Source organism: Moschus berezovskii, chromosome 9 (assembly GCF_049115385.1).
Source record: "Moschus berezovskii isolate FMDL1 chromosome 9, NW_MosBer_1.0, whole genome shotgun sequence".
Taxonomy (NCBI): domain Eukaryota; kingdom Metazoa; phylum Chordata; class Mammalia; order Artiodactyla; family Moschidae; genus Moschus; species Moschus berezovskii.
Genome location: NC_142468.1, coordinates 100,227,937 through 100,247,448, shown reverse-complemented (window position 1 = coordinate 100,247,448; position 19,512 = coordinate 100,227,937). Strand labels below are relative to the sequence as shown.

The following is a 19,512-nucleotide window of genomic DNA, read 5'->3' as shown; positions in this document are numbered from 1 at the left end:
TGGGATTCTTCAGGAAAGAATACTGGAGTGGGTTGCCATGCCCTCCTCCAGGGGATCTTCCCAACCCAGGGATCTAACCCAGGTCTTCCATATTACAGGTGGATTCTTTACCAGCTGAGCCACCAGGGAAGTCTGTGAATACTGGAGTGGGTAGCCTATCCTTTCTCCAGGGGATCTTCCCAACCTAGGAATCAAACCAGGGTCTCCTGCACTGCAGGTGGATTCTTTACTAGCTGAGCTACCAGGTAAGCCTGTATCTCCCTGTAACTTCTATTAAAAACCATTATTTTAAATTCTGTATTGGGGGGATTAAATGAGACAAATGCAATTGTTCTGTTAAACAATCATCCTTCTTTTGTTCTGAGGATCTTTTGTTTGTTTTACTCCAATTTAAAATTCTAAATACTTCCAGTGTTATTTCTTTTAGATACTTGTAAGCCCCTTTCCAAATTCACTGATCTTTGCCTGTTTTTCTTAAACTGTGAGATCCAGGACTTATGAAGGGTTCTATCTCTGATATCTACAGATAGAATCGAACAGGATTAAACCTTTACCTTCATTTAAATATCTTGTCACATTAGTAATTATGGCAATCATAATGCTGATTTATTTTTTAAGTTGTCCTTGTATTAGTTTTTAAAGACTGAGGGTTAGAAATAGCTATAACATGGACTGCAGCTTTAAAAGTCCTGTGCTAATCATAGTACTTTTGAAGTATTTTTCAAAATAATACATCTTTAATATTTATTTAATTGATCATTTAGTAGTGAAAACTAGATGAAAATAAAGAAATTAACAAACTGAAAAATCTTTCTTTACTTTTTTTGCTTTCCTTCAGTTCAGTTCAATTCAGTCGCTCAGTCGTGTCCGACTCTTTGCGACCCTATGAATCACAGCACACCAGGCCTCCCTGTCCATCACCAACTCCCGGAGTTCACTCAAACTCATGTCCACAGAGTCGATGATGCCATCCAGCCATCTCATTCTCGGTCGTCCCCTTCTCCTCCTGCCCCCAATCCCTCCCAGCATCAGAGTCTTTTCCAGTGAGTCAACTCGTCGCATGAGGTGGCCAAAGTATTGGAGCTTCAGCTTCAGCATCAGTCCTTCCAATGAACACCCAGGACTGATCTCCTTTAGAATGGACTGGTTGGATCTCCTTGCAGTCCAAGGGACTCTCAAGAGTCTTCTCCAACACCACAGTTCAAAAGCATCAATTCTTCGGCGATCAGCTTTCTTCACAGTCCAACTCTCACATCCATACATGACCACTGGAAAAACCATAGCCTTGACTAGATGGACCTTGGTTGGCAAAGTAATGTCTCTGCTTCTTAATATGCTGTCTAGGTTGGTCATAACTTTCCTTCCAAGGAGTAAGCGTCTTTTAATTTCATGGCTGCAATCAGCATTCGCAGTGATTTTGGAGCCCAAAAAAACAAAGTCTGCCACTGTTTCCACTGTTTCCCCGTCTATTTTCCATGAAGTGATGTAACCAGATGCCATGATCTTAGTTTTCTGAATGTTGAGCTTTCCTTATTTTCTGTCAAAGGCTGTGGACTTTCTCTTTTCCTAAATGATCCTTCCCTGGGACTTCCCTGGTGGTCCAGTGGTTGAGACTTTGCCTTCCAACGCAGGGGTTGTGGGCTCAATCCCTGATCTTGGAGCTAAGATCCCACATTCCTTGCAGCCAAAAAATATTAACAACAGCAAAAGCAATATTGTAACAAATTCAATTAAACTTTAAAAATGGTACACACCAAAAAAAAAAAAAAATCTTTAAAATCTGAATGATCCTGCCCATCTGCCAACCTCTCTTTCTGTACCCTGATGCCATGTGTTCTTTTGACCAAGCACTTCCTTTTGAAATTTCAATATTTTCTTTTCCATATGCTATTTAATGTCAGAGAGGAAAGTTGTTTAGATCACATCCAAACTTGGAGACATTCCTTAACCCTAATAATCTTGCAAATTATTTGTCACATTTTTCTTTAAAAAAAAAATTGTGAAACACCAGTTGCCTCCCTCTGTCATCATGCACTTATTCATTTGGACAGTTCATACACTAGTTTTCACTGGTGCTATTCTGACTCTGAAGTCTCAAAGGTTAGTTACAACCTCTTACTTGATTAACAGAGATATTTTCCAGTTCTTCTCCAAGTTTATATTACTGTATTTTGCATTTCATATCACATTACATTATTAATTCTTTTTTCCTTGAAAACCTCTTTACTATCGACTTATATGACTAGGAAAATATAATATTTAAGAAAATAAATTAGTGACTTTGCACATTTGCATCACAATGTCATGACACATTCCCAAGTTCCCTAGTTCATTTGAATTTCAACATTCAAAGAACAGTTGTAAAGTCAGTCTTTGTTGAGAAAGAAAAGATTTTTATAAATTATTTTGCCATAATTTCAGACATTGGAGTTTTTACTTTGATTTAAATGTTTATGTTTCTCTGGCTGAAGTGAGATTGAGAGGACAAATTCACAAAACAAATGGAGCTACAGTTTACAGTCAAGAATGAATGGATCAGTTGTTACAGATCCAGAAATCTCAACATTACCGTAGTAAATGTGGGGCTGGAACATACACAGAATTGTGGAAAGAAAGGAATAAATAGATAAAGGCTTTGAAGGTTTTGTTTTTAATTCTTTGCAACAACTAACCTGTCTGCATATCTTTTGGCTTCATAGGAGTCTTTGCTCTTAGATTTTCTTTCCTAAACCCAGTATCATCTCTAACATGGGAAAACAAAGCTGCATTACTGTAATAATGCGTACAGAGGCTTCTGGTTATATTTAATATTCTCATCCAAGGCTTAAGGCCAAATTATTTTTCACTTTAGACCAAGGCTTCATCATCCTTCCCTTTTCCTCTAGAGGTTGGACCAAATTAGACCTCACTTGAAATACTTTCTGAGGTCTGGCCAAAACTTTCTCATTGTTATCCCCAGATGAGGCCACAGGAGTTCAGTAATCCAGGATGGTCAGAGACAATCTTGGCATATTATTAAAAACTGTGTGGGGAACAGGAGCTCATGGTTAAGAGCTGACTACATACACAGAGTGCCCTGGATCACCTTCCCTCCAAGGTGGGCTGCCTGGAACATATCAGCCATAATTCAGAATGTGTTTGCTAACATATTCTTCTTTAGAGGCAGGAATGGAATTGGTTCTTCCCAAACCAGAAAAGACCACAGTGCCCTTTACAACTGCATAGAACCACCTTTTCAAGTTGCTTAAGCAATATGGTCACTGTATGGGCTTCAGATAATTGCGATGTTTGATGATGTTACCTCCAGTACTCACCCCCGTTTAGCAGCCATCAGATGTTCGGATGCCAGCCCCGCTGTCTGGCTTGGCTGCACATTTTCTTCCGCTGAAATGAGAGAACGAGGAGACTGAGATGGGCGGCATATTCCGGGAGAGAGAAACCGAAACCTGAGCTCTGCTCTCCGCCAGAGTCTGTAATTCTCACACGCGATCTTCAGGGAATATGCAGCTCACATTTCTCTGTGATGCCTTTTTCACTTTCCTCTAACCCTATGTTGTAGTTTCCCCATATGGAAATGTAAAGTAGAATAGCTTCCTCATTATGGAAACTGGTTAGATTCTCAATTATGTAACATTGCCTCTGGTATTAGAACTGGTCTGATTAAATGCTAGATTTTATGAGTTTCATCTATAAAATATAGGTAAACATATTTAAACAAAATAATATCTCTCTTAAATGAATATGTTATCTATATCACAAAACCACATGGGCCAAGAATAAACTGTGAATGACAACTTTATTTTATATCTTATTACATATTCAAGTCAGATATACCAGATTTCCTGACCCTGAGTATGATACAGAAGAAAAATCAAGGAGTAAGAGCAGTTTTCTATTAAAGTAACTTGAACAGCCACATTTTCTTTAGGCTGCTCTTTTGATTTTAGGCAGGAGAAATCAAAAACAGTTCACTTACCTATTTAAAAATAAGAAAAAAGAATTTTAAAAATCATTCATTTAAAATATGGACAATTAGATACAGAAACAGATTGAGAGAATAGATAAAGAAAACTGTGTGCACGCGTGCACACACACCCTTAGAGCACAATTTTCACTTCGCAACAAGAAGAAAACATCCAGAGCACAAAGCAGAGCGGATAAAAGGAACATGAAGACAGTGTGATTGATGGAGTGAGGTAGCTTTGATAGGATTGTCCTGAGTGGGCTCCTCTCATGGATCTCCTGCTTATGAAGATTGAGGTTTTTCCCCATACAAAAGGTGTTGCTTTGCTTTTGTGTTTTTAACAAACTGGAGAAACCAGTCTTTACATTTTTTTAAACATTTTCCCTGTCTAAAGGAATGGTTTTCCTGTTTAGTTACTATTAGGGCAAGACATTGACTGAAACGACAAATGTTGAATGAGCATCCCTAATATGCCTTGCCTTGTGGGCTATAGTCTATGGGGTTGCAAACAGTCAGACACGACTGAGAGACTAAACAACAAAAAATATGTCTTGAACACTATCCTAGATTCTGGGAATACATCAGTGAGCAAAATGATGTCCTCTTACATTCAAGCGATTAAGATAGAAAATACATGCTAAGTATTAAAATACAATGCCAGATAGTGATATGTGTTTTGTAGAAAACCAAAGCAGAACTGGGAAACAGAATAGTAAAGATGGGCTAAATCAAGGAAGGTTTTCTGGGTGGTAAAGAATCTACCAAGGCAGGAGATGCAAGAGACACTGTTTGATCCCTGGGTCAGGAATATCCCCTGAAGTAGGACATGGCAATCCACTCCAGTATTCTTGCCTGGAAGATTCCACAGACAGAGGAGCCTGGTGGGCTACAATCCATGGTGTCACAAAGAGTCAGATGTGATTGAGCCTTCACACATGTAAATTTAAGAAAGGCCTCTCTGTCTCTGATTTTTCCAGATACCTGAACAAAAGAACAAGTTAAAGCATATGAATATTGCAAAGAGGAATAAAGGACATTCCAGACCTTGATACGTGGCATGGGCAAGTATCAGTGTGTCTGGAGTGGGGTCAGTGGAGGGAAAGGTGCTAAGAAATGAGGGTCTGGAGTTAGGTCTCGTTGGCCTTACAGATTGTGGAAAGAGCTTTAGACTTTCTTGTAAGCATGTTTGAAAGATCGAGAGCAACTAGTTGACATGATCAGATTTTTTCAAAACTATATTTTGAACAGGAGGCCTAGAGGACTTGTTGATGGTTTGGATGTGGAATATTGAGAAAGGTGGTAAGGATGTGGCCAAAGTCTGTGACCTGAGCAACTGAATAAATGGAGGTGATATGGCAAAGAACTAAGGATCAGCCAGTTTGTGGTGAGAAAAATCAAGTTTTGTCATAAGCTTCTTGATTTGGTTACCTTCAATAGCAAATGGAGTAAGAAATTGGGTAGATAAATCCAGGTTGCAGAAGAGACTTCACAGTTAGGTAGAGAAAATGTGGCTTCATTTTACATGAGTAGTTTTTATGTCAAAGGGCTATCTGTCACATCGCTTACAGAGAGAGCATAATTACAAAAGGAAAAATATTAAGAACTAGGTCCTAAAAAAACGTTTATAGGTCAAGGCAACCAGAAGGAACTCTAACATAGAAGTCTCGAATAAAAGAAATAGAGAATAATGAGAATGAATAGTCCATGAACAATTCTCCAATTAATGTAATTCAAAACTCAAAAGTGCTTTAATGACATATACCACTGTAGTTATTTCTGTTCTATATGGCAAAATATATATTGAGAGTACCATCATAGGGTACTTTCCCAGCATATGATAAATTTCAACTGGCCACTGAAGCTTGTTTCCTCTACTTAAGATTCAGTTCAGTTCAGTCACTTAGTCGTGTCCGACTCTTTGCTACCCCATGAATCACAGCACACCAGGCCTCCCTGTCCATCACCAACTCCTGGAGTTCACTCAAACTCATGTCCATCGAGTCGGTGATGCCATCTAGCCATCTCATTCTCTGTCATCCCCTTCTCCTCCTGCCCCCAATCCCTCCCAGCATCAGGGTCTTTTCCAGTGAGTCAACTCTTCGCATGAGGTGGCCAAAGTATTGGAGCTTCAGCTTTAGCATCAGTCCTTCCAATGAACACCCAGGACTGATCTCCTTTCGAATGGACTGGTTGGATCTCCTTGCAGTCCAAGGGACTCTCAAGAGTCTTCTCCAACACCACAGTTCAAAAGCATCAATTCTTTGGCGATCAGCTTTCTTCACAGTTCAACTCTCACATCCATACATGACCACGGGAAAAACCATAGCCTTTACTAGACAGACCTTGGTTGGCAAAGTAATGTCTCTGCTTTTTAATATGCTATCTAGGTTGGTCATAACTTTCTTTCCAAGGAGTAAGCGTCTTTTAATTTCATGGCTGCAATCAGCATCCGCAGTGATTTTGGAGCCCCCCAAAATAAAGTCTGACACTGTTTCCCCATCTATGTCCCATGAAGTGATGGGACCAGATGCCATGATCTTAGTTTTCTGAATGTTGAGTTTTAAGGCACCTTTTTCACTCTCCTCTTTCACTTTCATCAAGAGGCTTTTTAGTTCCCCTTCACTTTCTGCCATAAAGGTGGTGTCATCTGCATATCTGAGGTTATTGATATTTCTCCCGGCAATCTTGATTCCAGCTTGTGCTTCTTCCAGCCCCGCGTTCCTCATGATGTACTCTGCATATAAGTTAAATAAGCAGGGTGACAATATACAAACTTATCATACTCCTTTTCCTATTTGGAACCAGTCTGTTGTTCCATGTCCAGTTCTAACTGTTGCTTCCTGACCTTAAATTTCAGTTAAAAGAGAATTATATTAGTTTGCAGTGTGACCCTCCTTCATGCATACCGAGTTCATTTTTTAATGTTTATTTTGGCTGAAAATACATGAAGCTTACTCTTCTTCTGAATTTTTTTTTTATTACAAAGAGGACCAAGTTAAAAGTAAAGATTATTTTGAGAATTGTGCATATGTCACTAAACCCTGAGAGAAATTAACAATGCAAATTTTGGAATTTTTTTCATGGAGATTTTTAAAAATCAGAGAGAATGCAGATACCACAGTTGGGCTTGCTGTAAGCATTTTCCTTACTTCTATATCCAAAATTTCCAATAGTACAGAAACTCGATCTAAAGTATACATATTATTAGTAAATTTACAGTAATAAACTTAATTTACAACTATGAATTCTTATAATGTTTTCTTCCATTTACACACATCATGAACTATTATTATTATTTAAAACTCCATGTTTGTGCATGCTAAGTCACTTCAGTCACGTCCGACTCTTTGTGAACCTATAGACTATAACCCGCCAGGCTTTTCTTTCCATGGGAATTCTCCAGGCAAGAATACTGGAGTGGGTTGCCATGCCCTCTTCCAGGGGATCTTCTTGACATATTACACCTCCTGCATTGGCAGCCGGGTTTTTTACCACTAGAACCACCTGACTCAATGGATATGAGTTTGAGCAAACTTAGAGATAGTGAAGGACAGGGAAGCCTGGTATGCTGCAGTACACGGGGTCACAAAGAGTTGTGCACGACTTAGCAACTGAACAACAATGAAAACGCCATGTGTCCTTATATAGGTTTGGCCCAGATGGTTGTCTCTGAACCAGGTTGAAAGCCTCTGAATGGCAAGGACTATCTATTTTGGTTTATGTAGTGCTGAGGACATTACACAGAGGCAGATGTTCAATGGACCATGATGGGCATGGTAATCATGAAGATAAACCTGTAATAAGCAAGTGAAGTGAAGTGAAAGTCACTCAATCGTGTCCGACTCTTTGTGACCCCAAGGACGAGACAGTCCATGGAATTCTCCAGGCCAGAATACTGGAGTGGGTAGCCTTTCCCTTCTCCAGGGGATCTTCCCAACCCAGGGATCGAACCCAGGTCTTCTGCATTGCAAGCAGATTCTTTACCAATTGAGCCACAAGGGAAGCCCTGTAATAAGCAAACGACCTCCAAATTCCCTGTTTCTTCCCAGTATCACACTGGGGCAAAGAATGCTGGAAATCTTTAAGCAATCTAAAATGATGCTGCTTATTGAATTGTAAAGAAGTTCAGATAACATTTTAATGAGAAAACTTATGTAAAATAATTTGTATCATCGTAATGTCTTGTTGTTACAGTTTTCTGGAGAAAAAAAAAAATTAAAAAACCCAGAAGCAAATAATCACTCTGACCCTGTGAGTGAATTCATTCTCCTTGGATTCCCTTGTACCTGGGAGTTTCAGATCTTCCTCTTCTCACTCTTCTCGGTGATCTATGCATTGACACTAACTGGAAATTTGTGCATTATCTGTGCAGTGTGGTGGGACCACCATCTCCACACCCCCATGTACATCCTCCTGGCCAATTTTTCCATCCTGGAGATGTGGTATGTCACTTCTACTGTCCCCAATATGCTAGCCAACTTTCTCTCTGAGACCAAGACCATCTCCTTCTCTGGCTGCTTCCTCCAATTCTACTTCTTCTTCTCCATGGGCACCACTGAGACCTTCATATTGTTTGCCATGGCCTTTGACAGGTATCTTGCCATCTGCAGGCCGCTTCACTACCCCACTGTCATGACAGTGCAACGCTGCATCAGAATGGGAGCCTGCTGCTGGGTCTGTGGCTTTTCCTGTTTTCTCCTCCCAGTTTATCTCATCTTCCAGCTTTCTTTTTGTGGCCCCAATACTATCGATCACTTCCTATGTGACCCAGGACCCCTTATGAAGTTGTCTTGCATGCCAACTCCTGGCACTGAGATTATCTGTGCCACCTTTAACTCAGTCCTAATTTTTTCCACTTTCCTGTTCATTATCAGCTCCTACACCCTGGTGATCAGAGCTGTGCTTAGAGTCCCCTCAGCAGAAGGCCGGCAGAAGGCTTTCTCTACTTGTGGTTCCCATCTGGCTGTTCTATGGCTCCATCATGGTGATGTATGTGAGCACAATGGCAAGCAATCCAGCAGGGATTCAGAAAATTGTGACCTTATTTTATTCTGTGATGACTCCACTTTTCAATCCCCTGATCTACAGCCTCCAGAATAAGGAAATAAAGGAGGCCCTGAGAAAACTGTTTAGGAATGTGATATTTGGTCAAATAAAGCCTCTCAAGAACTAGAATCTATATATATGTAGGACATATAGGAATATAAACATATCAGAGGTGAATGGTTTTAATAAATTTGAGAGAAAAGTGTTTCCTATATTCCCCAGAATATTTTAGGTTGCATTTCAGTGAAGCAAATAACAAATAAGATGGCACCAGAATTTAAATAAATCATTTGTATTAGGCTGTATTGTATTAGTGGTCCCGTGTGTACCGTATGGAAACTGGAAAATGCCATTCTCTTGTATTTTTCCAGGAAAAAAAGCATATATAACCCAGATGTCAACTGCTCAGTTTCTAAGTCAACTTCTGAATTTGCAAATTTAAGTTTAAACAACAATTGGAACCAGACATGGAACAACAGAATGGTTCCAAATTGGAAAAGGAGTATGTCAAGGCATATATTGTCACCCTGTTTATTAAACTTATATGCAGAGTACATCATCCAAAATGCCAGGCTGGATGAATCACAAGCCGAAATCAAGATTGCCAGGAGAAATACCAATAACCTCAGATATGCAGATGACACCACCCTTAAGCAGAAAGTGAAGAACTAAAGAGCCTCTTGATGAAAGACGAGAGTGAAAAAGCTGGCTTAAAACCCAACTTTCATAAAACTAGGATCATGGCATCCGGTCCTATCACTTCATGGCAAATAGATGGGGAGACAATGGAAACAGTGACAGACTTTATTTTCTTGGGCTCCAAAATCACTGTGGATGGTGACTGCAACCAGGAAATCAAAAGACTATTGCTCCTTGGAAGAAAAGCTATGACAAACCTAGACAGCACATTAAAAAGCAGGGGCATTACTTTGCCAACAAAGTTCCATCTAGAAAGCTATGGTTTTTCCAGTGGTCATATATGGATGTGAGTGTTGGACCATAAAGAAAGCTGAGGACCAAAAACTGATGGTTTTGAATTGTGGTGTTGGAGAAGACTCTTGAGAGTCCCTTGGACTACAAGGAGATCAAACCAGTCAATCCTAAAGGACATCAGTCCTGAATATTCATTGGAAGGACTGATTCTGAAGCTGAAACTCCAATCCTTTGGCCATCTGATGCGAAGAACTGACTCATTGGAAAAGACCCCGATGCTGGGAAAGATTGAAGGCAGGAGAAGAAGGGAATGACAGAGGATGGTATGACTGGATGGCATTACTAATTCAATGGACATGAGTTTGAGTAAACTCTGGGAGTTGGTGATGAGCAGGGAAGCCTGCAGTCCATGGAGTTGCCAAGAGTCAGACATGACTGAACTGAACTGAACCCAGATGTCAACTGCTCAGTTTCTATCTTTTGCAAATTTAAGTAGATTTGTCTCTGACCCCTAACTGTATAGTGATTAGATGTCTAGAGTCCCCATCACTGTTTCCCTACGCACACGCACCATACAACCACTATTTTCCTAGATACACACTGTGCTTCTCTCCTCTCACTCCTAGTCTGCCTGCTATCTTGTTTTGATCACATCAATCTGAGTGTGAGACTCATCCCCATCAACATTTTATCCAAAATCAAACTCATTTAAGCTTTTTTGGGGTTAATAAACCTGACTACAGGATGGAGTTAGGAAGTAAGAGGAAGGATCTTCGCGCTAACTCACAGTCAAGTTCCCATGGTATACTGCTGCTATCTCTGTCTCTTCCTTCCTCATCCTCTCCCCGTCACCCACAAGAGTGACCAGAACACCTTTCCTTTCATATTCAGAACAATTTTGTCTATATGTATGCTCTTTGGAGTTTGAGCTTCTTCCCCAGATAAACTTGTCAAAAGACTTTTTCTTAGCAAAGTCAATTATTGAACACCATCTGGTGAAAATAGCTTTCTCCAACTCCTTAGTTTTGGGATTGTTTTAAAATCATATAACTTGATATATTACATCTTTATTTTAGTACCACCTGGGAGCACTCAATACAAAATAATAAATGTACTTAAACAGAATACAAGTGAGACCTGGAAACAAGATTCCCTGGAAAAAATTAATAAGGCCACAATAATTCATATTTTAAGTACTTTAAGATTTTTTAAAGTGCTTTTCCCCTGTGTATATAAGAATGAAGATCAATCATGCAGCAAGGACAGTGTGTGAAAGTCTGAGGACAGAAATAAGATAGTTTAGCCAATGTCTGAAATGAGGTACATTGCTGCTGCTGCTGCTGCTGCTGCTAAGTCACTTCAGTCGTGTCCGACTCTGTGTGACCCCATAGACGGAAGCCCACCAGGCTCCCCCATCCCTGGGATTCTCCAGGCAAGAACACTGGAGTGGGTTGCCATTTCTTTCTCCAATGTGTAAAAGTGAAAAGTGAAAGTGAAGTCGCTCAGTCGTGTCCGACCCTTAGCGACCCCATGGACTGCAGCCTACCAGGCTCCTCCATCCATGGGATTTTCCAGGCAAGAACACTGGAGTGGGTTGCCATTTCCTTCTCCAATGTGTAAAAGTGAAAAGTGAAAGTGAAGTCGCTCAGTCGTGTCCGACCCTTAGCGACCCCATGGACTGCAGCCTACCAGGCTCCTCCATCCATGGGATTTTCCAGGCAAGAGTACTGGAGTGGCTTCAGTTCAGTTCAGTTCAGTCGCTCAGTTGTGTCCGACTCTCTGCGACCCCATGAATCACAGCACGCCAGGCCTCCCTGTCCATCACCAACTCCCGGAGTTCACTCAAACTCATGTCCACAGAGTCGGTGATGGCATCCAGCCATCTCATTCTCCGTCGTCCCCTTCTCCTCCCGCCCCCAACCTTTACCAGCATCAGAGTCTTTTCCAGTGAGTCAACTCGTCGCATGAGGTGGCCAAAGTATTGCAGTTTCAGCTTTAGCATCAATCCCTCTCTGCAGTTAATTTTCAAAATGGCCTGGAATTGTCACATTGCATCTTCGTAAATAAATTTCATTCTTAGTGACACAATCTTATCTACTAGTAAAATTGTAGCCAGTTCCATAGAAGCACAAAAAGACCAGATTCACTAATATATCTTCATTTTAGCTATGCAAGGGAGGTAAAATCAGGATCTAAGTGAGGTGATAATATGACTTAATTTAAAGTTTGGGTGCAGGGCCTCAGGTTAGTCTCTGAAGCCCTTTGCATAAATTATAAAATCACAAAGCAGCAGCCCCTTAGCTACAAGTCTTGACCAGAGGTGTTTTAGGCACCCCTTCCTCAGGGGTTCTCCCACACACATCAGGGTGCACACTTCTACTCCCTGGGCACAGGCTGAGTGACAGCCCCCACTCCCGCTCTCAGACAGGCTCCCTTATGCCAGGAACAACCTGCAGAGCCTTATAGTACCCCTTAGTAGTGGAGAGAAGAAGTAAGCCACATGAAGCCTTCCCCACCTTCTCTCATTAAAAGTACTGGAAAAAGGGAAGGCAAGTGTTTAACCCTCCAATTCTCCCAAAAGAAAGAGGAAGAAGATAGGGATTAAAACATAGCACATCATACTCATCAATTAGCTCTTGAATTAAAACTCAGAAATTTACTCTCATCCCAAAACTTATTTTTCTGCCTATTTTTCTTTATCAAACACTAAAAAATATTTGATGTGAATTTTCATAAAAATAATTTCAAAAATGATTAAAATCAGAAAAAATTCTTTAAAATGGTGGCCTCCTGCAAAGTAAATATACAAAAGATAATAATCAAGAGGAAAATACAATAATAGAAAATGTCTTTCATAATATCAAAAAAATGCAGTACAACTCTAAATAAATACATCAAAAATCAGTAACGTGTATAAAAAGAAAACTGCAAATACTTGGCTCTAAACAGGGAAAAAATGAATAGGTAGAGATATCTACCATTTTTCTGGATGTAACAAGTAAATGTTGTAAATCTGTTGTTTCATTCCACATAATTTTATTAGTTTAATGAAAATAAAATAATGATAATAACATCAAAATCTTACATATCCAAATGTTCAGTAATTGGAGAACAAGTGAATTATAATACAGTTAAATTATAGGATATCATATAGATATGTTATGTTAACAATATAAAGCTAAATTTAAATTTTTATTCCAAAATAGAGTGGACTTACATAATTGTTTCCAAACATATTTTGTAATTAAGAAATTAAAAGAAGGAATTTTATAGAAAATTCTATAGCTGCATTCTTTAACAAAATTATAGGAGATTGCACTCATCTCACACACTAGTAAAGTCATGCTCAAAATTCTCCAAGTCAGGCTTCAGCAATATGTGAACCGTGAACTTCCAGATGTTCAAGCAGGTTTTAGAAAAGGCAGAGGAACCAGAGATCAAATTGCCAACATCCTCTGGATCATGGAGAAAGCAAGAGAGTTCCAGAAAAACATCTAAATCTGCTTCATTGACTATGCCAAAGCCTTTGACTGTGTGGATCACAATAAACTGTGGGAACATTCTGAAAGAGATGGGAATACCAGACCACCTGATCTGCTTCTTGAGAAATCTGTATGCAGGTCAGGAAGCAACAGTTAGAACTGTACATGGAACAACAGACTGGTTCCAAATAGGAAAAGGAGTGCGTCAAGGTTGTATATTGTCACCCTGCTTATTTAACTTATATGCAGAGTACATCATGAGGAACCCTGGGCTGGAAGAAGCCCAGGCTGGAATCAAGATTGCCAGGAGAAATATCAATAACCTCAGATATGCATAAGACACCACCTTCATGGCAGAAAGTGAAGAAGAACTAAAAAGCCTCTTGATGAATGTGAAAGAGGAGAGTGAAAAGGTTGACTTGAAGCTCAACATTCAGAAAACAAAGATCATGGCATCTGGTTCTATCACTTCATGGGAAATAGATGGGGAAACAGTGGAAACAGTGTCAGACTTTATTTTTGGGGGCTCCAAAATCACTGCGGATGCTGATTGCAGCCATGAAATTAAAAGACGCTTACTCCTTGGAAGGAACGTTATGATCAATCTAGATAGCATATTAAAAAGCAGAGACATTACTTTGCCAACCAAGGTCCGTCTAGTCAAGGCAATGGTTTTTCCCGTGGTCATGTATGGATGTGAGAGTTGGACTGTGAAGAAAGCTGATCGCCGAAGAATTGATGCTTTTGAACTGTGGTGCTGGAGAAGACTCTTGAGAGTCCCTTGGACTGCAAGGAGATCCAACCAATCCATTCTAAAGGAGATCAATCCTGGGTGTTCATTGGAAGGACTGATGCTAAAGCTGAAGCTCCAATACTTTGGCCACCTCATGCGATGAGTTGACTCACTGGAAAAGAGTCTGCTGCTAGGAAGGATTGGGGGCGGGAGGAGAAGGGGACGACAGAGAATGAGATGGCTGGATGGCATCACCGACTCGATGGACACGAGTTTGAGTGAACTCCGGGAGTTGGTGATGGACAGGGAGGCCTGGCGTGCTGTGATTCATGGGGTCGCAAAGAGTCGGACACGACTGAGCGACTGAACTGAACTGAAATGAACTGAACTGATAGGAGATTTTGTTCTGCTTCCTGAAGTGTTTTACAAATTTATTATGATAAGCTTGCTGTTCATTTTTCTTACCAAAATCTTTTTAAAGTTAATTCAAAAGTCTCAAGCCAACAATGTTAAAGAAGGCTTATTCTTTATGTCTAAATTGACAACATCCATTGGATCATAGAAAAAGCAAGAGAATTCCAGAACAATGTCTACATCTGCTTCATTGACTATACCAAAGCCTTTCACTGTGTGGATCACAGCAAACTTTGGAAAATTCTTCAAGAGATGGGAATACCAGACCACCTTACCTGCCTCCTGAGAAACCTGTATGCAGGTCAAGAAGCAACAGTTAGAACCGAACATGGAACAAAGGACTGGTCAAAATTGGGAAAGGAGTATGTCAAGGCTGCATATTGTCACCCTGCTTATTTAATTTATATGCAGAGTGCATAATATGAAATATTGGGCTGGATGAAGCATAAGCTGAAAATCAAGATTGCCGGGAGAAATATCAATAACCTCAGATATGCAGATGACACCACTCTTCTAGCAGAAAGCGAAGAGGAACTCAAAAGCCTCTTGACGGACCTTTGTTGGCAAAGTAATGTCTCTGCTTTTCAATATGCTATCTAGGCTGGTCATAACTTTCCTTCCAAGGAGCAAGCGTCTTTTAATTGCATGGCTGCAATCAGCATCTGCAGTGATTTTGGAGCCCAAAAAAATAAAGTCTGACAGGGAACGTGCACACTTGGACCTGACCCTGACTACCCTTGATTAGTTCCTAGTCCTTTTTTCAACAGAATTATGGGCTCTCTGCTTCCTCAGTCGGGGGTGTTTTCAACTAATCAAATACCAGTAAATGAAGGATGAATAAGAAACAGCTCGGTCTGGGTCTTGCCTGTGTCCTGGAGCGGGAGTGAGCGGGGCTTCTGAGAGCGGAAGGGGCGTGGCGGGGCTCCGAGGCGGGGCAGGTTGTTGGGAAGCGAAACCGCGGCCTGGAGGAGGAGCTGCGGCCGCGGGGCGGCTCCGGAGGCCGCGGTGGGGCTCGGTCCGCTGCCTCCTACCGCGGTGCTGGGATGGAGAGCGCAGCTGGAGCTGCAGCCCCAGACCCCACGTGGATCCGCCTCTGGAGCAGCTCCGGCGCCTGGCCGGGGAGCTGCGGCCCCGCTTCCTGGAGCGCGGGGTGAGCTGCCGGAGCGCGGACGGGCGCCCGCAGCGCCGGGCTTGGGTGGGAAGGGGCCAGGCCTTGGCGGCCGCGGCGGCGGCCCGGGCGGAGGAGGTGGGGCCGGGAGGTCGTTCCGCTTACCTGTGCTCTGTCGTTTGTCGCCGCCCGGCCCACACCCCGCACCCACTAGTCGGCGAAGCGCAGGAAACCACCAAGGAGTCAGATCGGGAGGCCTTTTGGAGAAGACTCGGCGAGGGCCTCTCCGATTGGAGCCTGCTGTCTCTCATCTCTTCCCGCCTCCTTTCCTTCCTGCTCCCCCCGCCCCAGCCTCTCTGCGGGGATACTCCTGCTTACCCATCCTTGGTACCTCCGAGGTTGAAATAGAAAACACTGATTTTTGGAGTTGTGTTTGAGACGTCTCAGCGGGCATGGGTGGAGAGGGAACGCATCATCTTCACAGGCCTTGCAGCCGTTGCAGCCTTGTCCTTTTGGCACTAACATAGTGGCTCTTGCCACCTGCTGTGTCACCCCCCCCAGATGAGGCAGCTGTGACAGTGTCAAGGGAAGCCACGACTCTGACCGTAGCCTTCTCTCGACTTCCACTGCCATCTCCACAGGTGGGCTTCACTTTTCTAGAATTCTTGTGCTGCTTCAGTATTCCTTAGGAAGCCTCTCATTTTCTTTCCACCTTTTTCACTCAAATCTGGGGATTTAATTTCCTCAATCTGTCGAGTAAGATGAAGTTTCTCAAACCACAGGATTGTTCTGAAGATCAGCTTGTCAAATGCAGTAGTTGTCATGGGGTAGATGGCTCTTCTGAATATTGATTCATTCTGCGGTTCATCCTGGCTATTTCCTTGCTGACATTTTCAAAAGTACTTTCTGTTTGCTAAGTGTTTTCACATACATGATCCCTTTCTGACAGATGAACAGGCAGGCTCAGAGGCTCAGTTTAAAGTAGATAAGTAGTGGAGCTAGGACTTAAATGAGGTTCTGTCTGATGTTTGAGCTCTACCTTTTCTATTATACTACATAATACTCGTTTGTACTGAATTATTTTTATACTTAATTTTAATAATGTAGACAGTATAACGTTCAGAAGATATCAAAGTTAAATGTGCTAAACAGTTTATATCTCCTGTCTCTGGTTCCTTTGGTATTATTCCATATATATGCTATGCATATTCACACTTAAATGCATATGGTTTCTTCTTTTTACACATGTGATTAAGAGTTTCTGTTGAGAAATCAGCTGGTAGCCTTATGGGCGTTCTCTTGTATGTTATTTGTCACTTTTCCCTTGTTGCTTTTCATATTTTATCTTTGTCTTTAATTTTTATCAGTTTGATTACTCTGTACATGCTCAGGACAGTGGTTTTTTCATTCGTAGATGAAAAATTAGAATATGGCTTTATATGAATTATATATATTTGAATCACGATTGCTTTCTTAGGATCTCAGCACATTAATTCTGCCAAAGAATGGGTGTTTTTGTTTTTGTTTTTTAAATTGCAGTCCATACAAAGTGGTGTTTTTACAAAATTATATGTTTGGATGTTGAAACAATGTCAAATTGGCATAAAAGTTTCTAAGTATTCTCGATCTTTGTACCTATCCATCTCAGACTGGTAACAGATCATTCATGGACTGGCTCCAATCTCGTAGATCACATTTTGCGTAGCCCTGGCTTGGAATTTAGCAGAGCAGTGAGGACAAGGAAGATAAGGGAAAGCCAGTGACTGCCTCAAAGGAAAATAGTCAGCACTGAGCATTGTAAAGTCCATTCTAATTTCCTTTAGGTATACTGAGATTCTGTTAGAGACAGACAGACAGAGACAGACACAGAGGCAGAGAGACAGACAGCTGGTTAATGGTCTAAGATGGAGCTGACAACTTTTCTGTAACGGGCCAAATAGTAAACATGCCAGGCTTTGCAGTCCAGCTACTCCACTCTGCCTCTGTAGTGCGAATACGATTATAGACAACATGTAAACGCATGATTGTGGCTGTGTCCCAGAAACATTTTATTTGCAAAAACTGGCAGTGAGCTGGATTGGGCCCTTGGGCCCTAGTTTGCCAACTCCTGGTCTAAGATACGGTGAATACCTCAGAGCCAATCACAGATATCTTGGGATATAGATTATCAGGGATGTTTTTCCTAGCTTCTTCATGTCTTACTGAGTTTCTGCTCAGTATCTGGTATCCAGCTAACTCCTCCCTGGTATGTGATGAGAACGGCACAGGGCCTGATGCATAAAAGGACTTCAGAAAATGTTTGATGATGCTGTACAGATGTCTGCTGTTTTCCCCTGTAGATGGCTTGACCACATTGATCTAATCCATTTCTTTTTTCTTTGTGAAATTGGCTTATCTTCTCATAGGAAACCCAGGGGTTCTGTGAACAAGTGCATGCTGCCATCAAGGCAATTATTGCAGTGTACTATTTGTTTCCCAAGGATCAGGGTAAGCCACTCCATACACATAAGTATTCAGTTTATGGGGTAGATCTTTGCTAATGTGACAGCTTATGTCCTGAGAATTTTACCTTTTCCTCAATTTGAGTATGTAATGTAACTTTCTCCCATTAAATGCAGTCAAAGGTAGTTATATAAGTGACCTCTGTAAGTAAGCCTTTGTGCTAAAGTTCAGATCCTGTGTTCTCATGTCCCCTGCCTTACGTCTTTAATTCTCACTGGCTTCTCTGTCTCTAACTCATTATAATCACCACAGATACTGCTTGGTTATCAGTGCCATCCCCAGGCTCCTCCTCCTCATCACATGCTGTTTCTGAGCTCCCTTATAGGTTAAGTAGCCTCCAGCTCTGCTTGCATATTCGTGTCTTGATTATTATCAGGTTACAATTATAGATGAAGACATGTCTCATGGATCTTCAGGGTTAACTCATGTGGTTTAAACTTGAAGTGTTTGATCCACAAACGTCAAGAAGTCACTGTTTCTTTAAAACTTTGTGATTTTTCTGTTCTGGCTGGGCCGGGTCTTGGTTGTGGCAGGGGCGCTCTTCAGCCTTCGCCATGGCTCGCAGGGTCTTCAGTCGCAGCGTGTGAACTCCTCAGCTGTGGCGTGTCAGATCTAGTTACCTGACCAGAGATTGCCTGCATTGGCAGCGTAGAGTCTTAGCCACTGGACCCCCAGGAAAGAAACTACTCTTTAATGAGTGAATACGTGCTGTCATGGAACAGTTTTGTTCCAGATCTCTTTTTTTTTTTTTTTTTTTTTAAATTTTTATTTCTAAAAAAGAATTTTATTAAAAAAGCACAAATGCAAAGAAATGAACAGAGGAAAATTTATGCGTCGAACCTGGACTGGTCACTTATGATAATATACATGCTACAATTCCATTCTCCCCAATCATTCCACCTTTCCCTCTTTTGGAGAATACCACTAAGGAGTGGTGGGAGGAGCAAGCAAATGACATGGGGATATACATGAGGCCTGGGTTTTGTGTTGGCACTGCAGTTAAAGCACGTGGGTGCACATCACCTCAAATTCTGTAGGGCTTAGATTCTCGGGAAGACTTTCCAGACTTCTGGAAAGAGGAATAGGCTGCTTAGTCTTTGGGTCTGGCTACAGGCATCACCCTGCGAAAGCTGGTGCGGAGCGCCACTCTGGACATCGTGGATGGCATGGCTCAGCTTGTGGAAGCACTTTACATCAATCCAGCTTAGAGTAGTGATGCCATAGCTGGAGTTATTGGGTAATGGGGTTCTTTGGTTCTGGGAGGGGGGGAAAGTCGTTTTAACAGCAAAGTTACTGATAACTGAGATTAATGACCAGCAGGAAGGACCTT

The 19,512-nt window shown here is 41.5% G+C and overlaps 1 protein-coding gene and 1 pseudogene across 1 annotated transcript; both read left to right on the top strand.

Moving 5' to 3' along the window:
* The first annotated feature begins 8,365 nt into the window (after positions 1 to 8,365).
* On the top strand, positions 8,366 to 9,003 carry LOC148776657 (olfactory receptor 11H6-like; annotated as a pseudogene).
* Positions 9,004 to 10,687: 1,684 nt separating this feature from the next.
* LOC148776656 (uncharacterized) lies at positions 10,688 to 19,506 on the top strand. Its single transcript, XM_088840214.1, has 5 exons — positions 10,688 to 10,700; positions 15,474 to 15,722; positions 16,242 to 16,321; positions 18,086 to 18,167; positions 19,296 to 19,506. The coding sequence occupies exons 1-5, from the start codon at positions 10,688 to 10,690 to the stop codon at positions 19,388 to 19,390; spliced, it is 519 nt and encodes a 172-aa protein (XP_088696340.1). The 3' UTR covers positions 19,391 to 19,506.
* Positions 19,507 to 19,512: the final 6 nt, after the last annotated feature.

Bases quoted from the DNA above. Each gene is read 5' to 3' on its own strand.
- LOC148776656 (XM_088840214.1), top strand. The intron at 15,723-16,241 runs GTGAGCTGCCGG...CACCCCCCCCAG, and splicing joins CCCGCTTCCTGGAGCGCGGG to ATGAGGCAGCTGTGACAGTG. The intron at 18,168-19,295 runs GTAAGCCACTCC...GTCTGGCTACAG, and splicing joins TTTGTTTCCCAAGGATCAGG to GCATCACCCTGCGAAAGCTG.